General features: G+C 32.4%; 1 protein-coding gene across 2 annotated transcripts in view; it reads left to right on the top strand.

Annotated features, from left to right (window-relative positions):
• ACTR3 (actin related protein 3) overlaps positions 1 to 20,218 on the top strand; it is a 61,943-nt gene that overhangs the window by 15,301 nt on the left and 26,424 nt on the right. The window contains exon 2 of one of the 2 annotated variants that reach the window (XM_074215017.1): positions 15,700 to 15,755. In XM_074215017.1, coding sequence (XP_074071118.1) covers positions 15,700 to 15,755 — 56 coding nt within the window. Of the gene's footprint in view, positions 1 to 15,699; positions 15,756 to 19,228; positions 19,828 to 20,218 lie in introns of those variants that run through there. The other variant, XM_074215018.1, reaches the window with a different exon arrangement.

Raw genomic sequence — 20,218 nt, 5'->3', positions numbered from 1 at the left:
AGAGGTCCCATTTACTGTTTGCTTTTTAAATATCAAGCTGGTCTCCTTTCTCCATTCTTAGCCCCCAAAAGTTCATACTCAGTCAGTCTTTCTGTCCCTAGTTTTCCACTTTCTTGAACTCTAGTCTTGATACTTAGCTGTGTGACCTTGGACCTCTGAATCTCAGATTCCTAATTTGTGTAATTAGGTTCACAAAATTTGTAGGAACTATCTCACAGGTTATTGGTCTGACCAATATGATTTAAACTCTAAAGAGAATGTAAACTTTAAGATGCTTTACAAATGTGAGTTATCATGATGATTCCCACATGGATATTTCATCAATATTTCAAATTTGGGATTTAGAACTGGAAAAAGAATCTTGGAGATTTCAGGTCTAAAAATCTTCATTTTACAGATGAGGAAAATAAGACCTGGGGAAGTTGTGACTTTTTTATCCGTCAGATTTGTATATTTCTGTTCCTACTCACTTGGGTCCATTATCCAGGACTCATTGACAAGCAATTGCTTGTAAATTCTCTCTTTATATTATCTTTCATAACTCTTCTCCCCACCCCCCATCCCCCTCACCTGTAGACTATTCTGGTTTAGTCCCTCATCACCATTCAATTGGACTATGTTATAATAACTTTTTAATTGACCTAATCTTTTCTTTTATTAGTGAATTAATCAAATTAATTAAACAATTGCTAAAATCGTTCTAAGGCATCTGATAATAGATCTATTATATCTGGTAGATATAAAGATAATAGATCTGATAATAGTTATTCTGTTTAAAATTTTTCTGTAGTTTTTCTGTTGCCTTTGGGGAAAAATGCTAACTATTTAGCCTGATAGTGTTTTGATTTTTAAATAATCTATATTTATTGATGCCTTCTCCCTCCCAGAGAACCATTCCATTTAATAAAGAAGAAAAAAGGGGCAACTAGGTGGCGAACCAGCCCTGGAGTCAGGAGAACCTGAGTTCAAATGTGGCCTCAGATACTTAATTACTTAGCTCTGTGATCTTGGACAAATCACTTAAGTCTCCATTATCTTGGAAAAACCAAAAAAAGGAGGGGGAGAAAGTAGATCAACAAAACTTAATTAAGACATTTGAAAAATCCAGCATCTCTAATGTTCCTCACCCATTCCCCCATGCACTCAAGTGGGGAGAAAAGAGATAATATCTTAAGTCTTTTGGCCAAGATTTCATAGATGTTTTCAAGATTCTTACTCCCTTTTCCATCAATTCATACAAATCTTTCTATCCTCTCTATCATTTTGATTATTTCTGTACAACAGTATAATAATTCCATCACATGTACCACAATTGTTTTAGCTGTTTGCCTTTCAGTGAGCATCCAATTTGTTTTTGGTTATTTGTGATTTTAAAATAAGTGTTGCTAGGTGTATGTATATATATATATATATATATATATATATATATATATATATATGACTTTTCATTAGCCTCATTGAAGCTAATGCCTAGTTGTAGAATCTGGGTCAAATGATATGAATATTTTAGTCACTTTTCCTGTAGTTGAGCACTTAAGATTCTTCAAAATGTACCTCCAACCTTTTAACCTTATGTTACAAGACTCCCTTTTATGCACTATTTATTCCAAGCAAGCTCTTGAACTCAACATGTCATTCTCTCTGCCTCATTTCATTTGCACAAGCCATTCTTTGAACATCATGGTTTCAGAATCCTTTTTGTTTCAAAGTTCAGCTTAGGTGTCTGGGAAACCCTGACGGTTCTCCTGAAAAAAAAGTCCATGGTCTTCTACTTCATCTGGGGCTATCTTGCCACTGGATCCAGATGACTTCAGAATAGAGTGAGGCTGTTGACTTGCATAGCTCTCTCACTTTAGTCCAATTCACTTGCAAGTCTTGTCATATCTTCCCGATGTCATGATCCTTTTCAAGAAGAAGGACAAACAAGGACAAGTTCTCCCACATCTTGGTGGATTCTTAACTTTAAACTTTCCTGAAGTTCTGTGAGTTCTTCTTACCCTTCTCATGTTCAATCTTGCTTTGTAGTGTAGGACTAAGGAGTGAACTCTGGAAGAAATTTAATATTTTATTTTTGTGTCCTTAGTTTTTAGCTTGATACTGTACACACACTAGGAACTTAAAACAGTTGTTGAGTTGAATTGAATTCCTCAGCTTGCTATTTACAAGGATAGATTTATGACAGCTTTTCTTTTGTCTTATACATAAGTCACCGGTTTCAGATCTCTGTAATAAACACTTCAAAAAAAACTTAGAATTTTTACTGCCTTGGACTTTATCTTCCATGTGTAGCTTTGTTACTTTGGAATTAATTCTTTCCCTTAATGGCTTTAGAGGATTATTTAAGTAATGTTTTTTTATGTTAGGGACAAAGTAAACTTTGGTAGACTGGCTCTTAAAACTTACTAATTATTTTTAATATTTTTCTAAAGGAAAACATTTTGACTTACGGGAGAATAATTGAAAATTTAAGAGTAAGTTATAAAATTTGCCTTTTAGGTAGGTACAATTAGAATAAAAATGTTCATTCTGATTTTTTTTCTTTATAAAAATTTATCTTGGGATGGTTGGCATTTTTATTTTCATGTTTTATTTTGACCTATGATCTATTCTTGGGGATAAGATGATAAGAGTTAAAGTAAAACAGTTTAAGGTTTGCAAAATGTTTTCAGTATTATTTTATTTGATCCTCACAATTTAATCCTTTGAGATAGGTGGTATATTATTCCCATTTTACAGATAAGAGAACTCATGCTGAGAGAATTAAGTGACTTGCCCAGAGACACAAATCTTATTAAGGAGTTAGAGTAATTTGAGTAAAATTCAGGTTTTCCTAACTTCAGGTATGGCCTCTGATACATAAAATAAATGGTGGTTGTTAATAAGCATTTAATGTGTGTGATATATTAAAAATATTTAGGAATTTAGAGAATGATAATATAGGTAAAGCCTGGAGCAGATAGAGAAAAGTTGATATAGTAGATAGAACTATATCAGGGACCTGAGAGATTGATATATTGTGACAAAAAGAAAAGCTTTTCATGCATATCATTATTATAAAGAATGGGAAGATTCACATAGCCTCTCCGGGCAGCTAGGTGGCTCAATGGATAGAGCCCTGGAGTCAGGAGGAACTGAGTTCAAATTTGGCCTCAGACACTAATTACTTAGCTGTGTGATCTTGGGCAAGTCACTTAGTCCCATTGCCTTACCCCCCCCCCCCCCCAAATAAGAGGATTTACATAGCTTCTCAGAGTTTTCAATGCTCTTGCATTACCTCATTTGAGCTTCATGACATAAACTTTTGACCTATCAGTAATATGTGACTTGTTGGAATACCAAGGAGATTAATTTGAATGGGGGGCAGATCTCTCTTCAAAATTATGAGAAGTTAGAAAAGGTATCATTTGTTTTGACAGAGTTCTTTACTTGGAGCTCCTTTTAACACTAATAAAGTAAGTCTTAGAATTAATAGAGGGTTAGGGACAAAAGTGGTATTTAAAGGTTAATCTGGCAGTAGAGTATATACGTGGTAGATAGCTGAGGGAAAGAGTTTAGAGTCAGGGTATTAATAAAATTAATAAAATTTTTTAGGTATGAGGTGATAAGCATTTAAGATTGATGCCATGAAAATAAACTATTGGATTTAGAACTGGAAAAGACCTTAGAGATCATTCAGTACCACTGTACAGATGAGAAAACTGAGACTCAGTTTAAAAAAAAAAGTCAGTTAACTAATAAATAGCAGAGTTGGAATTTGAATTTAGGTTCTCTGACACCAGAGTCAAGGGAATCATAGCTATGATATTCTTCTGATTTAACAATCTTGCAGCCAGGATACTAAAAGGATATTGAGATTAGTCTGCCATGACTTGGCAGTGAATCCGTACTGGTTCTTTGTAACACTGCTTCCTTTTTCAGATGTTTGTTAATTACTTCTTAGTAATACATTCTAAAATTTTGTTAGGAATTGAAGTTTAAATTCATTGGCTTATATAGTTTTCAGGCTTCATTTACATTCTTTTCTGATTTTTGAAAATCAAGACTTTTTCCTTTTCTATACTTCCAGTCTCTGCATCTTTCAAATACCACCGATTTAAGTCAGCAGTCAGTTTTGCTGCTTCTTTAAGAATACTAAGATTTTCTTCTTTTGAGTTAGAGTGCTTGAATTGGTTAAGAGCAGCTCGCTCTCTCTCAGCGCTCTCTCCCTCTCTCTCTCTCTCTCTCTCAGCTCTCTCTCTCTCTCTCTCTCTCTCTCTCTCTCTGAGTTTTTGCAAGGCAATGGGTGGGGTTAAGTGGCTTGCCCAAGGCCACACAGCTAGGTAATTATTAAGTGTCTAAAGGCGCATTTGAACTCAGGGCTGGTGCTCTATCCACTGCACTGCCTAGCCACTCCCGCAGCTGTTCTCTTATTATCTCTTTATCTATCTTGGGTATCAGCTACTGATTTGCTATTCCTTATTCTACCTTTTTCAGGACAAAAGTTCTCCTTGGCAGAGAAAATAGAAACAAAATAAAGGTTGAGTTGTTTTCTCCCTGGTGGTATTGCTGTTGTCCAGTTCACACCAAACAGCAATCCAGTCTTAATATTTTCTCCAGTTCAGTTAAAAACAAAACAATTACTATGTCTCTTGCTAGACTCAGCTCACCTTGAGCTATACTTCCAAAACAGTATTAGTTGCCTGTGCTGCTTTTTGTCTTCTTTATGTTTCCTTAAAATTAAAATTCATTGGTGAATTCCCTTAAAACAACTATAACCACCTTTTCATTGAAACCTCATAATACTTTTGTAGAAGAAAAAGCTTTCCCATCCTTCAAGCACAGCCTCTTTGAATATTAATTTTCCTTTTTTAAATTAATTTTTATTAATGTCTTTGGTTTTCTCTTTAAACTTATAATAGCACTATATTTGCACTTCTTTAATGTATTTATGTTATGGTTATTTATATGCCATATTTATTACTATAAATAACACACTTTTTTATCTCTGTTTATGTGTAAAGAAACTGAGGCAAAGGAAGGTTGAATTACTTTACCGGTGTCACTCAACTAGTAAGAGTATAACTCATGTCTTCTTTAATCCAAATCCATTGATGTATGTTGCTGTATACTATATGAAGGCAGGAATCCTATTTTAAGTTTTGTTTTGTCCTTTGGCTCCTAGCAAGGCATTCTAAACTCAGTAGATAATTAATAAATATTGCTGAATGAAATTCACTCTTTGAAGACTGGGAACTCTTCTTATAAATGTTGATTGAATGGGCATATGTCTTAAAGATTACTATTTGCATTTTGACAGACCAAGCATTAATTTTATATGGTTCCTTTAACCTAATAATTTTCCATCATTAATTGGGCAAATGATTCGCATTTCTTTTGGAAAATTGTGAGTTTTAAAATATTTATTTTTGTTATTAAAAAGCATATTTTTATAATAATTTTTTAAAATTGCTGTTTCCCTCTATACATACAGATAGGGCCTAATGTGTTTAAAAGTGGGCACAATCATTATCAAATGGAACTTAACATTGTTTGATTGTTTTTGTTTAATTGGTTTCTTTTTTTTTTTTTACTTTTTTCCAAGGAAATGGGGTTTGATTTGAACTCAGATCCTCCTGACTCTGGTTCTGGTGTCTGTCCGCTGTGCCACCTAGCTGCCTCAAGTTGGTTTCTTAAATTATGAAGAGCTCTTTTTTTGTTTTTTTGACTACAGAATGTATACTTTGCATGCATTTTATTTTACATATTTTATTAAATATAACTTGTCATTCATTTTAAATATTTTTACTGGTATCTTGTTTCTTATACTATCATACTTACTGCAAATATCTCTCCCTTTGAGAGCCATATAACAAATGATATTTTATATATATTACTATATACAAATGGTACAATTGATGGATAGATAAAAAAAAGTTCAAAAAATGTAGAATATGTAAAATTTGGGATTTTTAACTCACAATAGAGTGGTTTGGGAGTATCCTCTTGTCTCTTCATTTAAGTATTGCTTAATTAGTAAAATTTTTACTTTTGATTTTTTGATATATATTAGTTTTCTTTATACTTACAATGTACTTTATTTGTATTTCTTTAATGTATTTATGTTGTAGTTATTTATATAACACATTTATTACTATAAACAGTTGTAGTCGTAGTCATTGTGTCTTGACTGCTTATTTCAGTCTATATCACTTCATTTAGATCTTCCCATGTTTTTCTATACAGTATTCATCACACACATAATTTCACATTTATATGCTATATTTCACATTCATATGCTATGTTTCACAATCACTCTCAATAGACAAGCATCTACTTTGCTTCTAATTCTTTGCTAACATGAAAAATGCAGCTATAAATATTTTGGGGTATATTGGGGCATATAGCTTCCCTAGAGTTTGCCATTCAAATGACATGGACATTTTAATCACCCTATTTGTATTGTCACTAAGTTTTGACCATCTAAATCAGTTTTGCCAAAACAGTGGTTTCAATCAGTCTGAACCAATAGAAAAATTTGCTTTTCTGTTTGAACAGTATCAGGAATAGAGTCAGGGTCTGAGTTTGAATACCAACTCTGTAACTGTAAGACTGAGCTAGTGACTTAACCTTTATGAACCTTAGTTTCTTCAGCCAAAAATGGTAGAGTTGGACTAGATAACTTGCCATGCCAAGTCCCATCTGGTTAAAAATCTATGATTTATGAAAGGCTCAAGTTGGAGGGGGGGGGTTTCCAAGTCTGAATGCTTTTAATTTCTACTGTTAGTGGATCTTTCTTTTTTCTATAGAATGGAGTGTATTTTGAAATTTACTAATTTTTTTGTGTGTGAATTTTTACTTTTCTCTTTGAAAAGTTATTCTTTTAGGTTTTAAAAAATTAATATGGCATAGCAAGCCTATTCCCTTCAGTTTAAAGGTTCTCAGTATAATTTAGGTTGTGCCTTATGCTGCATTTTTTCCCTTTGTATATCCTAAGCAGCTTTTGAAATGTGATAAACCAGATTTTGCCCACCCACATAATCATAAAAATGCACAAAAGCTTTCTAATTGTATCTTAAGTACTTTCACATTTTATAGGCCTAAATTCTTAGTGGCATAGTACAAAGTGTTAGATTTGAAATTATGTTGAACTAAGTTCTTATCCTTTCTCTAGCACCCTAGAATGTAAATAATGCTTTGAACATATTTCCTTATCTGTAAAATGGGGGAGTAATAACTGTTAGCTATTTCACAGGATTTTTTTAGAGAATCAAATGAGATAAATCTTATGTAAAGTGCTTAATTAATCTTGCAAGACTATAAAATCTTAACTTATACTGACATTATAATTATTACGATTTTGCTGGAGTAGTAGCTTGTCACAATTATTGTAATGTTTGAATTTGACATTGAAGATAACAATATTTGAAGCACAGTTTTAGAAAAAGAATTTGCTGCCACATTGTTGTTTATTTGTTTGGGTTTTTTTTGGCAAGGCAAAGAAGTTAAGTGACTTTTCCAGGATCACGGAGCTAAATAAGTATTAAATGTCTGAGGTCAATTTGAATTCAGATCCTCCTGAATCCAGGGTGGGTGCTTTATCCACTGTGCCACCTAGTCGGCCCCTTTGCTGCCTTGCATTAAAAGTAATTTGAAGGTGAAATGAAAAAAAAAAGAAAGCAAAGATTTCAGCATAGGGAAAGATTATATTCAAGTATTAAAAAAGATTCTGCCTTGGATAAGAATTTCACATTTAAATAATGCTTCATTTTAAATCATTCTTAAATCTTTCTTTAAATTATTAAATAAATACTTCATCACTTTATTTTCAAATGAAGTGAGACTCTGTTGTGATTTGTTCAGTTACATGGATCAGAAGTCTTTCTTTGAGCTCATATACTCTGATTCCATATATAATGAGCTATTATATATTATAGGAAATATATATGAGTAGATTTCTGATGGAAGTAGCAATGATCCCCAACTATTCCTTTTTTATGCAGTATATTCTTGTACATGACTTCTTGTAAATCATCCAAATATTATCTACATGGTAGGTAGTATGGAGATCTTTATATCTAAGACTTTTAAAATTTTATAAGTGGTAATGCAGCACTTGAGTCTATATTTGTTACCCTTCGCAATCCTTGAATAATCAGTCTACCTATTCTTTAAGTTCTACATATCAGTGACATTTTTATTCCATTTCTTGTACATAAATCAGTAATAAGCTTATTTAGACACCTTGTTCCTCTCTTCATTCTGTATTGGATCACTTAAAATTTTGGTTCTTTGGAGAAAGAGGCATTTCATGATTTGCAACCACATAACATAACTAGGAGAAGACTAATGCTATCTAACTTCAGCTATTTTACTCAAGGGTACTCGAGAGTTTGGGGTCATTGCAAGTGTTATATATTTTCTCAAATGTATTTCAACTCATTTTCCTCCTTTTCAGTTCTGGTTGCAGTAGATAGCAACAGATACTACTTTCAGAGAATTTAAATCTTTTCATAATCTGATTTTTTTTTATGCACACACTCACATCATTTGTATAGTGTAATGCAAATGAACTTAAAAGTTTGAGGTTTGATAGTATCCATAGCTAAATATATTCCTATGTTCCTCACTACAGATGACCAGTTTGATTGTTTTATACAGATCATTGGTAAAAAGGGAGAATGGTTGAAGATTCAACCTTGAATCCCTAGTTTTCAGTAAATTCAGCTACCTTTTCCCTTTCTGAAATTATCATTATCTCTAAATATACTTTGCTCATTCCAAGCTATTTTCCTGCTGTTTTCTTGACTAGACAGCAGTGTGCCCAAGAGAAAAGTTTTCAATAGACTCTCTTCCTCTTTTTCTTCCTCCTAAATCCTATCTATCAGTCTAATCTAATCTATCTATATGTATGTGTGATATATATATATATATATATATATATATATATATATATATATATAAAATGTTATTTTAGGTTTTTGCTCACTTTACCTTTTTCATGAGATCTTTTCCAATTACTCTTGTTATTAATTCCAAATATGTAACTTATTTTGTCACTTAAATCATATATTACTTTGCTTGAATTTTATGATCTATATTATGGACAGAATCTTATAGTTTTCCTTTTTTTCTAGCATTTAAATGGGAACTATATTTGCATATCTAAAATTAGATTATGAGTATTCAAGAAATTGAGAACTGTATTTTTGTATTTCTTTGATGTTCCTTTGCTTTTTTACCAAACTGTGTTTAAATATTTGAGTCATTGAAGATTCACTTTCATTCATGGATTTTAAAAAAGTATAAGGCTTGCTGATCACAGAAATTACCACCATCTTTATATAGGATATAGCATATATTTTGATTAGGAAACTAGTTGAGGTGAACTTTTTAATGGTGAAAAGGAAAGTTGAATATGTTTTCCCAAATTGAACTTGTAATCTTTCCACTCACTATCTATGTCCTTCTTGATTATCTATTTCTGTGGATGCTTCCACTTTTATTTCCTAGTTATCTAGACCTACAAACTTAATACTGATCTTTGACTTTTCGCTTGATGATCATCACTTATATCCATTCTATTGCCAAATCTTGTCGATTCTAGTTCTATATTATTTATCTAATATTATTTTCCTTTACAATTTCACTTTAACCACCTTAGTTCAGGCCTTCACTGCCTTTTTTTAAATTTTATTTAAGGCAGTGGGATTAAGTTGACTTGCCCAAGGTCACACAGCAAGGCAATTATTAAGTGTCTGAGGCAAGATGTGAACTCAGGTCTTTCTGACTTAAGGGTTGGTGCTCTAACCACTGTACTACCTAGCTGTCCCCCTTCACTGTCTTTTACTTGACTGTTGTAGAATTTTTCTAACTGGTCTCCCTATCCTCACTCTAATTTTTCTAAATTTTAGTCTTCTCTTTCTAGACTATAGAGCACTATAAAAAATTTGCTGTAGTTCCATTTATAGGAAGTACAATGGCTTTTGTCCAAAAAAAGTTGATTTTTTTTTTTTTATGGCTGGTGTTCAGGGAGGTATCATGAACCTTGTACAACAATGACTGGGTTGAATGAACCCACTACAATAGGAATATGATATCTTTTAGTTCTTCTGACCTACTTTTAGCTTTTCTGGGCTGCATTTTTGTACATGTGAGTTTTTTACCCTTTTTCATGATCTCTTTGGGATACAGACCTAGTAGTGGTATTGCTGGATCATAGGGTCTGCCCTTTGTGCATAATTCCATTTGCTCCCTAGAAAGGTTGGAGCAGTTCACAACTTACCAGCAGTGCAATAATGTCCGTGGGTATTATTTTAATGTATCCTGTGTGCATGTTTTTTCTTGCCTGTTATGCCAGATTACTGACTCATTGAGCTCATGGTCCATGAAAATCCCCAGAATTTTTCTTTTTATCTATTTCTATTAAATTTAATAGATTTGACCTGTATTCTAGATTCTGATGATACTTTATAATCCTATCATGAAGTATTAACCATCCTTTCTGCTTTGTGTCATGTACAGATTTTATAAGTATAACATCATGACTATCTAAGGGCTATCCCCTTAGAGATTTCTTTCCAACTTGCAATCTTTCTATTCATATACACTCCTGAACTTAGCTATTTGTATTATATTACACCCCCCCCCCCATCTTTTCCACAAGGATAGCATGAGAGTTTTTGTCAGATACTTCGTCAAGATCTAGGTAAACTCTAAATGTAGCATTTGCCGAATGTACTTAACTTCTTAATAACCGTGTTGTAAAATAAAATGTTTCCTCTAGACAACTCTGTTGTGAGTTTATCTATCTATCTATCTATCTATCTATTTCTTTATTTTTGTGTGTGTGTGAGTTTATTCTTGATAAAGTCTTGCTATTACTTTGTCATTACTGCTTTCTCTTCTTTGTGCTTATTATCACTTTAATGATATATTCTACAATTGTGCCAGAAATCAATCAAATTCATTTACAGAGTTTGTTATCTTTCCTTTTTATGTAAATTGAAACATTGTACTTTTCAGCTACTTGTTGATATAAAATTGGGATTCTCTTGGGTAATAGGATAGGGATATTAACTGGTTCTGTGTATGGAGAACTCCCTTTGTCCACTAAGATCAGTGCAGATCTTATTGTGGAATCTTTGACCTTATTTAAATTATGCTTTTACTCTTAGTATATACTTGTATTTCTGACCTGCTAAATTTTATAGAGCTTAAGAATAATATCTTATTTTTTCTTTGAGAGGATGATACTACTTGAACCTTTGTTAACTGGAGAATTTTTCTAGTTAAAATTATAGTTCAAAACAGCTTTCAGTTTTGAAAGTTTCTTTTATAAAACATTTGTGGTCATGAACCTATATAATTTATGTTTCTGTCTTTGTCTTTAGGATTAGCGTAACCATATTAATACATTAGCATAATAATCATATTAAACTCTGATTAAATTTATTTTTCTAAACTAAAATCTAGTCTTAGAGTACTTTTCTCATTTGGATAAAATGTTTGACTACATTTTATGCTATTTTGTTTCCTAAAGAATTTTTAAAGGTTTTCTATTGGGAACAAAAAGAATAAATAAAACTGTTACTTGTAATTATTCTATGTTCAAAAGATGGAACAAGGTACTTAGTTTAAATGATTTCTTAAGTTCTTTTAAGGTATAATTTTTATAGGAAGTCATTTTTACCTATATTATAAATATTACCTATATTATAAATATTATAAATATTAATACCTTACATTGTAATGCTAAATTTTTAACTTGAAGTATTTGATTTTTTTGACTTCCATGCCTTTGTTCCTTCCCCCAATCCATTCCCCAAAATGTGAGTATTCCATTATCATCTGTTAATTCTCTTGGTAATTCCCTTGGTCACTTACTAACCTGATTAGAAAGCAGTCCATAGAATCATTTAAAAAACAAACAAAACTCAAACAACAACCCATATGGCTGAGCATCTACTGTTTGCAAGGTACTGTTGATATGGATGGTTTCCTGCTCTTAGGGGTCTTAGGTCTAATTGAGATATATGAAATATATGATATGTTACTACTGTTTACTATTTTCCTGCAGTAGGAATTCTTGTAGCGAAGAGATTGAATTAGTGGAACTTTTGTATGAGGACAGAGGAAAAAGTACAACTAACTGCTTTTTTCTCTTTGTGCCTTTCTCCATTGTTTCTTAATTGACAAAATGAATGTCTTTTCTCAGTTTTCATCCTTCTTGATTCTCTCTTCACTCTGATATTTGGGACACTACTCTCTTGGTTTTATCCTATCTATCTGGCCATTCCTTCTCAATTTATTTTGCAATATCTTCATCCAGGTCATTTTGTGGGTGTGACACAGAACCCTGCCCGAGTCTCTCTTTTATTCTTTCTATACAGTTTCACTTGGTTGTCTCATCTAATCCTATGGATTCAGTTATCTGTAGGCTGATGATCCTCATATCTCTTTATTTTCCTCTGATGACCTCCAGCCTTGTATCTCCAATGTGGGTTTCCTCTAGACAACTCTAGCATGTCCAAAACTGAATTCATTATCTTCCTACAAAAGCCCTACCCTTTCTTTCAAAATTCCCAGTTAAGTCAAGGGTACCATTATCATCTCTAGACAGGTAACTGGAGAATCATCTTTTAATCCTCACACTCTTTCTCAGCACCTTCATATTCAATCTTTTGCCAAGATCTGTCGATTTTTATTCTTTTGTAATTAATGATTTTTTTGCATATGCTTCCTTCTCTCCTCTGAAACTTCCAACATCCTTTTTAGGGCCTTCATGTCTCACTTCTAAAGTAGTAGAGTAATCTGCTTGTTGGTCTGCCTGCCACCAGTCTCTGTTTTAGCTCATTTTCCACTTAATGGTCATACTGATCTTCTTAAAGCACAGGTTTGATCATATCACCCCATCAACTCACCTAATTTTATTGATTCCTTTTAACCTCTAGAATCAAATATAAAAATCCAGTTTACTATTTAAAACCCTTTAAAACTTGACTTTTCCTACTTTGACATTTTCTTACTATCTCCCTCCCCAAATGCTTTCCATTCATCTTAGCTTTCTTCATATCCCAGCTAAAAGTCCCATCTTCTGTAGGAAGGCTTTCCCAGTCCTTTTAATTCCAGTAACTTCCTTCTTGATTATTTCCAATTCATGCTACTTATAGTTTTGTTCATAAGTTGTCTCTTTCATTAGATTGTGAACTTCTAGAGGTCAGAAACTGACTATTGCTTTTCTTTGAATTCCCAGTGCTTAACACAGTGCTTGCCACATAGCAGATGCTTAAATGTGCATTGACTGACTGGATTGAAATCAAGAGATCTGAGTGCAAATTTGCCTCTGGAGACTATGAGCTTGAGCAAATCACTTCAATTTTGGGTTTCATTCATAAAATAAGAGATTGGAAAACAGTCTCTAAGGTCTGTTGTAGTTCTAAATTTAAGGAGGAGGAGTATTTAAATTCTGAGTGGAGAAAATGAAACAAAAAACCCCACAGTTTTTCAGTTCATTCTGTCATGTTTTTGGAAAATGAGTAAAATGTTTTAGTTGGAGCAGAAGGATTTTATAGAGAAATAGTAGATAAGATTATACTAAAAGAGAGGTTAGATTATAGATTCCTTTGAACACTAAACTAATGATTTTTTGCTTATAGGGAGCTATTGCAAGATTTTGAAGTTGTGTTTAGGAAAATTTAACATTTATTTCCTCGACATGTATTGATCAAGCTCTTCCCCTGTACAGAACACTGATAGTTGCTAGAGAGAATACTATGGGTAAAGTTTATAAGTCTCATCCTATGAATATGAATGAATCTTGCCTATGATTTCTCATAAATTATCTTTCGGAGATCCATTCAGTATGTTGGGCATCTCTATCTGATCAGTCCTTAGGGTCTGGCCGTTGGTTATCCTTTGCTTATGTTATGTGACTTATCAGTCATTTTTGGTAGTATGATGTGTCTATTGGAGTTTTTCATTGGTAGTATAGGGCTGGCTACATAAAACCATCATGTATTTTCCCTTTGCTATTTAGGTGCCCTGAAATTTTAATTTGGAAGTTTCAGATTTTCATTGCTCATCATAGACATCACCAGAAGAATAAATATCTATATCTCATTCTAAATATATCTAGATCTAGATACACATATATAAAAATACAAGATATTGATATGTAATACCACTTTTGTATACTTAAGAAACTTACAGCTTAGAAACAATATTATATAGGATAGACTAAAAAATAAGGATAGGTACTTGAAAAAGAAACTTTTATAGTAATTCTGATTTGATTAGGTGCTGTGATGATGGCAACTAGGTATTTCAGTATTTAGAGTGATGGGCTGGCAAGTCCTTTAACTCTGTTTGCTTCAGTTCCTCATCTGTAAAATAGGTTGGAAAAGGAACTGGCAAAGCATTTCAGGTTCATTGCCACAAAAACCCCAAATGAAGTCATGAAGAATCAGACATGACTAAAATAACAGAGCAACTATGATGATATCATTGTTCATGGAATAATGGGGATGTTGGAGGAAGTTTACAGAGGATTCTTTTATATTGTATGTGAGGAAAGAGAAAGAAGAATGAATATAAGATAACTTATTTAGAGATTTCTAGTTGGTACCATTGATAAAAATAAGTATGGTGAAAGTAGGGTAATTTCTTAGAGTCCTAGCAAGTTTTTTATTTTAAAAATTTTCCCTTTTTAAAATAGGGTTGATGTCTGGAGAGAGACAACGAGAGATAGAAAATATTATTGTGATAGCTTTGACTTGTCACCCTGTCTTCATTTTCTTTCTTTTCTTTCTAAACCTTCCTTCACATGCTTTCAAAAACACTTGCTAATGCATTGGTCTGACTTTGTAAATCCTCTGCTCAGTAACTTAATAGCCCTTCCCATTGCTTTTAAGATAAAATACAGATTTTAATTTGTAATTTTAAGTCTTTTCTCTGGTTTTAACTGTTTCTATCATCATTTCCCTTTCACTTACTCTATATTAAAGTCAAACTAAATTATTTGTACTAGCTATTTCCTGACTCCAAGGATTTGTTCAGATTTCGCTCTTTTCTGCATGTTCCTTCCTCATGTCTGTCTTTCAGAATCTTCCTCTTCTTTCAAGACTTGACTCTGCTTTACCATATCTTTCAGCAAAAGGTTTCTGATAACACTGCCCTCTCCTAAAAGACATGCTACGGTTTCGATGATTTAGGAGGCAGTAGTAAGACAAGACAGAAAGGCCTGGTTGTCCTTCCTCTTAGAGGGAACAAATGGAGTTTTGGGGCAAAGGAGGAAGATAAGGAGGTAGACCAATCCTGCTGCCTGGCATTCCCAGTGGATTCTGGATAGACAGAGAATTGAGGAGAATGGAAAAGTAGAGTATCCTCCTCTCCTTCTCAAAGCTACTATCATGGATGGATTCGTGGACATTAACCTCAAGACAATTCATTTCCAACCTAGGCATACAGTTCAAAACATACTATTTATTAAATTTGAGTGGTTATCTTTATGAATTGTAATAGTCAAAAGTTATTTTTATATCTTTAGGAAGATGAAGATCCACTCTACCACAGTTCATATTTTTAAAAATGATACCTTTTATGCACTTTATAATACATAATCATTTTCTTTTCCAGAGACAGATGAATATTAAATTTCAATATCATACTACATTAGTTTCACATAATAATGAAGGGTTTTACAGAATACTATCTATTTTACAGGTATACAAAACTTGGATATGCTGGAAATACTGAACCACAGTTTATCATCCCTTCATGTAAGTACTACCTCAAATGAGCACATAAATAGAGTTAACTGTCTCTACTTGCTGTGAACTTCTAATTACTAAATAATTTTGCTAAAATAATAAGCATATTTGAAGCAAGTCATCTATTTCTAAGACTGAGTGAATGACATCATTACAAATAATACAGTTCACATTAAATTTTCATTAAGAATAAGATTATTTGTTAAAAATAGTGACAAAGCATGTGCTCCTTTTTCTTCTCCTTTCCCACCTTTTTATTTTTAATAATATTTTACTTCCCCCAATTACATATAAAGACAATTTTTGACATTCTTTTAAAAAAAATTGAGTTCCAAATTTTCTCTCCCTCTCTTACCACCCAAGCCTTAAGACAGTAAGCAATTAGATATAGAGGTTATAAAAGTGTATTCATGTAAAATATATTTCCAAATCAGTCATATGGTGAAAGAAGAAACAGACAAAAGAGAAAAAAAAATCTTTCTCCTTTAAAAATGCTATTCATTTGGATTGTCTTTCTCCAGGGCTGTTGACATTGATCTTTATGGGCATGGATATCTGATTGATTCCCTCCCACTACAGAAAGTGTAGAATTGGCTTTTAGTTTATGGTTATATAACCACTGTTTGCAGAACTTGTATCTGTTGACCTTCTTTCATCTCTCATTGATGAACTAGGATATCTCACTTTGAACTATCAATTTATAGGTTTTTTCCACTACAGGTTTTTGCTAATTATTTGAAGTTATTTTTATATATATCAGTATGTCTCTAAAGTATATTTGTTGTCTTTTGTGCTTATAACATCTCAGTTATCTTGCTTTCTTATATTCTCACATACAACCTCATGGAGCAGTACTCCAGTAAGCAATCCCTTGAGTTTTTTTTTTAGGTTTTTTTTTTTTTTTTTGCAAGGCAATGGGGTTAAGTGGCTTGCCCAAGGCCACACGGCTAGGTAATTATTAAGTGTCTGAGACTGGATTTGAACCCAGGTACTCCTGACTCCAGGGCCAGTGCTTTATCCACTTGCACCACCTAACCGCCCAATCCCTTGAGTTTTGATAGTTTTGTATATATACATGGCCGTTATGGTGATAAACCATTATTATTTAATATTGAACAATGATTGTCATTTAATCTTAAAAATGACTCTTAGGCTTAATAATGCCATTTAATTTTAACAACAGCTTCTAACTTAATGATAGTTGTAGTTATTTGTTGAGTTGTTCTTTAAGCAGTCCAACTCTTTTTGGCCACATTTGGGCTTTTGTTTGCTGAGAGACTGGAGTAGTTTGCTGTTCCCTTCTCCATCTCATTTTGTAGATAAGGATTTGAAGCAAACACTTCAGTGACTTTCCCAGGGTCACACAGTTAGTAAGTATCTGAGGTTAGATTTAAACTCAAAAAATGAGTTTTCCTGATTCTAAGCCTAGTGTCCTATCCACTATATTACTTATATCCTATGATATAGGACTGATATAATTTTAGTCATTTCAGTTATGTCTGACTCTTAATTGACCCTATTTTGGATTTTCTTGGCAAACATAATGGAGTGATATGCCATTTTCTTCTTCAGCTTATAGTTATTTTACAGATGAGGAAACTGAGGCAAGCAGGGTTAAGTAATTTGCCCAGGGCCACACAACTTCTAAGTATCTTAGGCCAAATTTGAACTCATGTAGGTGAGTTCCTGCCTACAGGCTGCTGCAGTGTTCTATCTGCTGCACCTCCTAGCTGCAATGCTTTTTGACTGAGAAATAAAGCTGTCTTTTCAACTGGGTTTGTTGGTCAGGTTTTGATGCTAACTAATACTGTTTTCTAGAACTTTATCTCTATGCTTCATTGGTGTCAAGCATTAAGCTTTAATGAAAAAGCCCTGATTTTCTTTGTTTTTAACTTTTATCATATTATCTTTTAATTTTGTGATTTCATGTTGTTGCTGAATGTTGTCTTGAGCTGCATATTTGACCACACCCAGGAAGCTTTTCAATGACAAAATTTATTTGTGTGTATTTCTAATTGTACTTTGCTTATTCTGCAAAATAGATCATAATACCAGGTATATAGTCTTGTATACTTTTTGCACCATTTGTAGAATATTTGTAGAAATAGCTTAGAAATTGAATTTAGATAGAAATTTAGGTTCAAATCTCTATTGTGGCTTATCTATGTGACTTTGGGTGAAGAATTTATAACCTCTTAACTGTAAAATGAGGTTATTAGGCTAGATAGTCTTTAAAGTCTTATTCTGTGATCCAGTAATCATTTGAGTTTAGCTTCTTTTACCTGTTGTGACCTTTAGCAATTCAGTTAACTTCTTTGGACCTCTGTTTCCTCAGCTTTTAAATAGGATAAGACTAGATGATCTGAAGTTCCTTTGCCGTGTAAATCTTTTAATACTAAAATCTTCGTGAATTTCTGTTTTTGTACTTAAATAACAACAAAAGTATTGGCTATCCTTCTACCTTTCAGGATATAGAAGGTGTGTAATTTGTCGAAAATTGCAAAAAACAATCTTTTAGACTTTTGGATCCCATTTCTGTTTGTGTGTGTTCTTCTTACTTCATTTCATATCAAAATCCAGACTTGATTTTCATTCTTTTTTCCTAATGAGAATCTGAAATATTTACAATTTATTTATTTATTTGTTCCAAAAAACTGTTGGATTTTTATAATCCTTTTTGAATAGGAGTGTATGTGTATGAATGAGCAATGAATCATGGCCATAGTTTACCAGCCATGTGTTGTTTCAAAAAAGCAATTCTGAGATTGCTGACTCAGTATTTTAATCACTTCATGGTATTTATGATTATTTTCATTTACTCACAGTAAGTAAATCAGAAAGCCTGTTAGTAATATTTTGAGTAGCTTAATTTAGTTTGTGTCATCTAGATATCACTATGAATTAGAAATTCATTACATGTAAGATTTTAGAGCATGTTAACTGATGGTAGAAATCTAATAAACCACTGGAATTGCTCAAGGAGTATAGGAAATTCTAGAGGATAATTTTAGCTTACAAAATTTTTCCTATTTCCGTTGTTTTAAAAGTTTTTAGTTGGGATTAAAATTTGAAAGGAAAAAATATATATTTACCCCCCCACATACATACATACATACATACATATAGTTGAAGTTCTTACAAGATCTTTGAAATAGTGATGATTTATATTATATTTCATATGGTAATAAGTTTGGCATCATGCTGTTTGTTCTTCTTCCCTACTCTTGAAAATTAAACTCAGGAGGTACTGGTGAGTTAAGCCTTGATGCTACATGTTTTTGTTTATACTGCCTATCTTTTGAAGCACCAAACCTCTTATATGAGGTTTGAAAATGCTATGAACTAGCTAATGAATTTCTTTTTGAAATTTCTTTAAATGTTATTCTCAAGTTTTGATTTTTAAATAGTTAATTTTTGATACATAGTTTTTAACTTCTGCTATCTGGATTATAAAATATATAGGATAAGCATGACACTTTAGTTTAACTAGTGTTTTGAAAGTTTTGTTATAGCTTTTAAAAGCCTAACAGTTACATAATTTTCATCATTTCTGTCCTCTTGGGTTAACATTTTATTCTCTGGTCATGTGGTACTTCTATTTTGCTGTATACTATTGATTCAGTAAAGATGAACAGGGGTATTAAGGTGCCATATTTTACAGAAGCACTGCCCTTGGGAGTATGCAATTGTAATATTCTTTTTTTATATATGTATTAGCCAACAAGGAAACATGCTGACATAAATTCAAGATAATTGCTTTCCATTTGGCTTTTTAAATACTTAGTGGTTTGGGAAAATTTTTGGACACATTTGTAGGGCATTTTGGACATTCAATCCCTTTCTGATTTATAAGATTTCCTAATTTTCATAGTCACATGTTTATAATAAAAGTTAGAAGGGGCTGACTATGGATATAGAATTTTTCTCTTTCAGTATTCTCTGCCCAACTTATTAAGGATATAACTATTAGAAACTGATGATACCACAGTTGAATGCCAGATCAACCTAAGTGCATTCAAATAAGGATTATTCTGAATGAAGAACTGTTTAACTTGAAGGATTCAGAAATTTCATAATTTAAGTAAGTTTTAGCCGTGATGTGATATGTTAAACTTGAAAATTATTGTTGGTTTTGAAAAATGATGTGGTTTTTAAAAAAATGACATTTAAAATGAAATCCTATCCATATTTTTAGTTTAATTATTGTTTCATAATCTGTAGTACAAAATTATAGGATAGAAAAGTTTGAGGGGGAAAATATTTTTACATTTTTTCTGCAGTTCTTTTTTGTTACCTTTATCCTTTCTGGGCTTTCAGATGACTTTGAAGTGTTGTTGATGTTTGTTGTTTTAAATTAAAATGAATCTCATGGTTAAGTTCTCAAACATTTTCCCCTATATAATGCAAGCTTTCCATTATATTTAAAACTTTTTTTCATGACATTACTTATCTATTTTAAAGTTCCATATATG

The sequence above is a fragment of the Macrotis lagotis genome, chromosome 1 (assembly GCF_037893015.1).
Source record: "Macrotis lagotis isolate mMagLag1 chromosome 1, bilby.v1.9.chrom.fasta, whole genome shotgun sequence".
In the NCBI taxonomy this organism is placed as follows: Eukaryota; Metazoa; Chordata; class Mammalia; order Peramelemorphia; family Peramelidae; genus Macrotis; species Macrotis lagotis.
The sequence above is the reverse complement of the archived record's forward strand: the minus strand, read 5'-3'. Positions and strand labels throughout refer to the sequence as shown.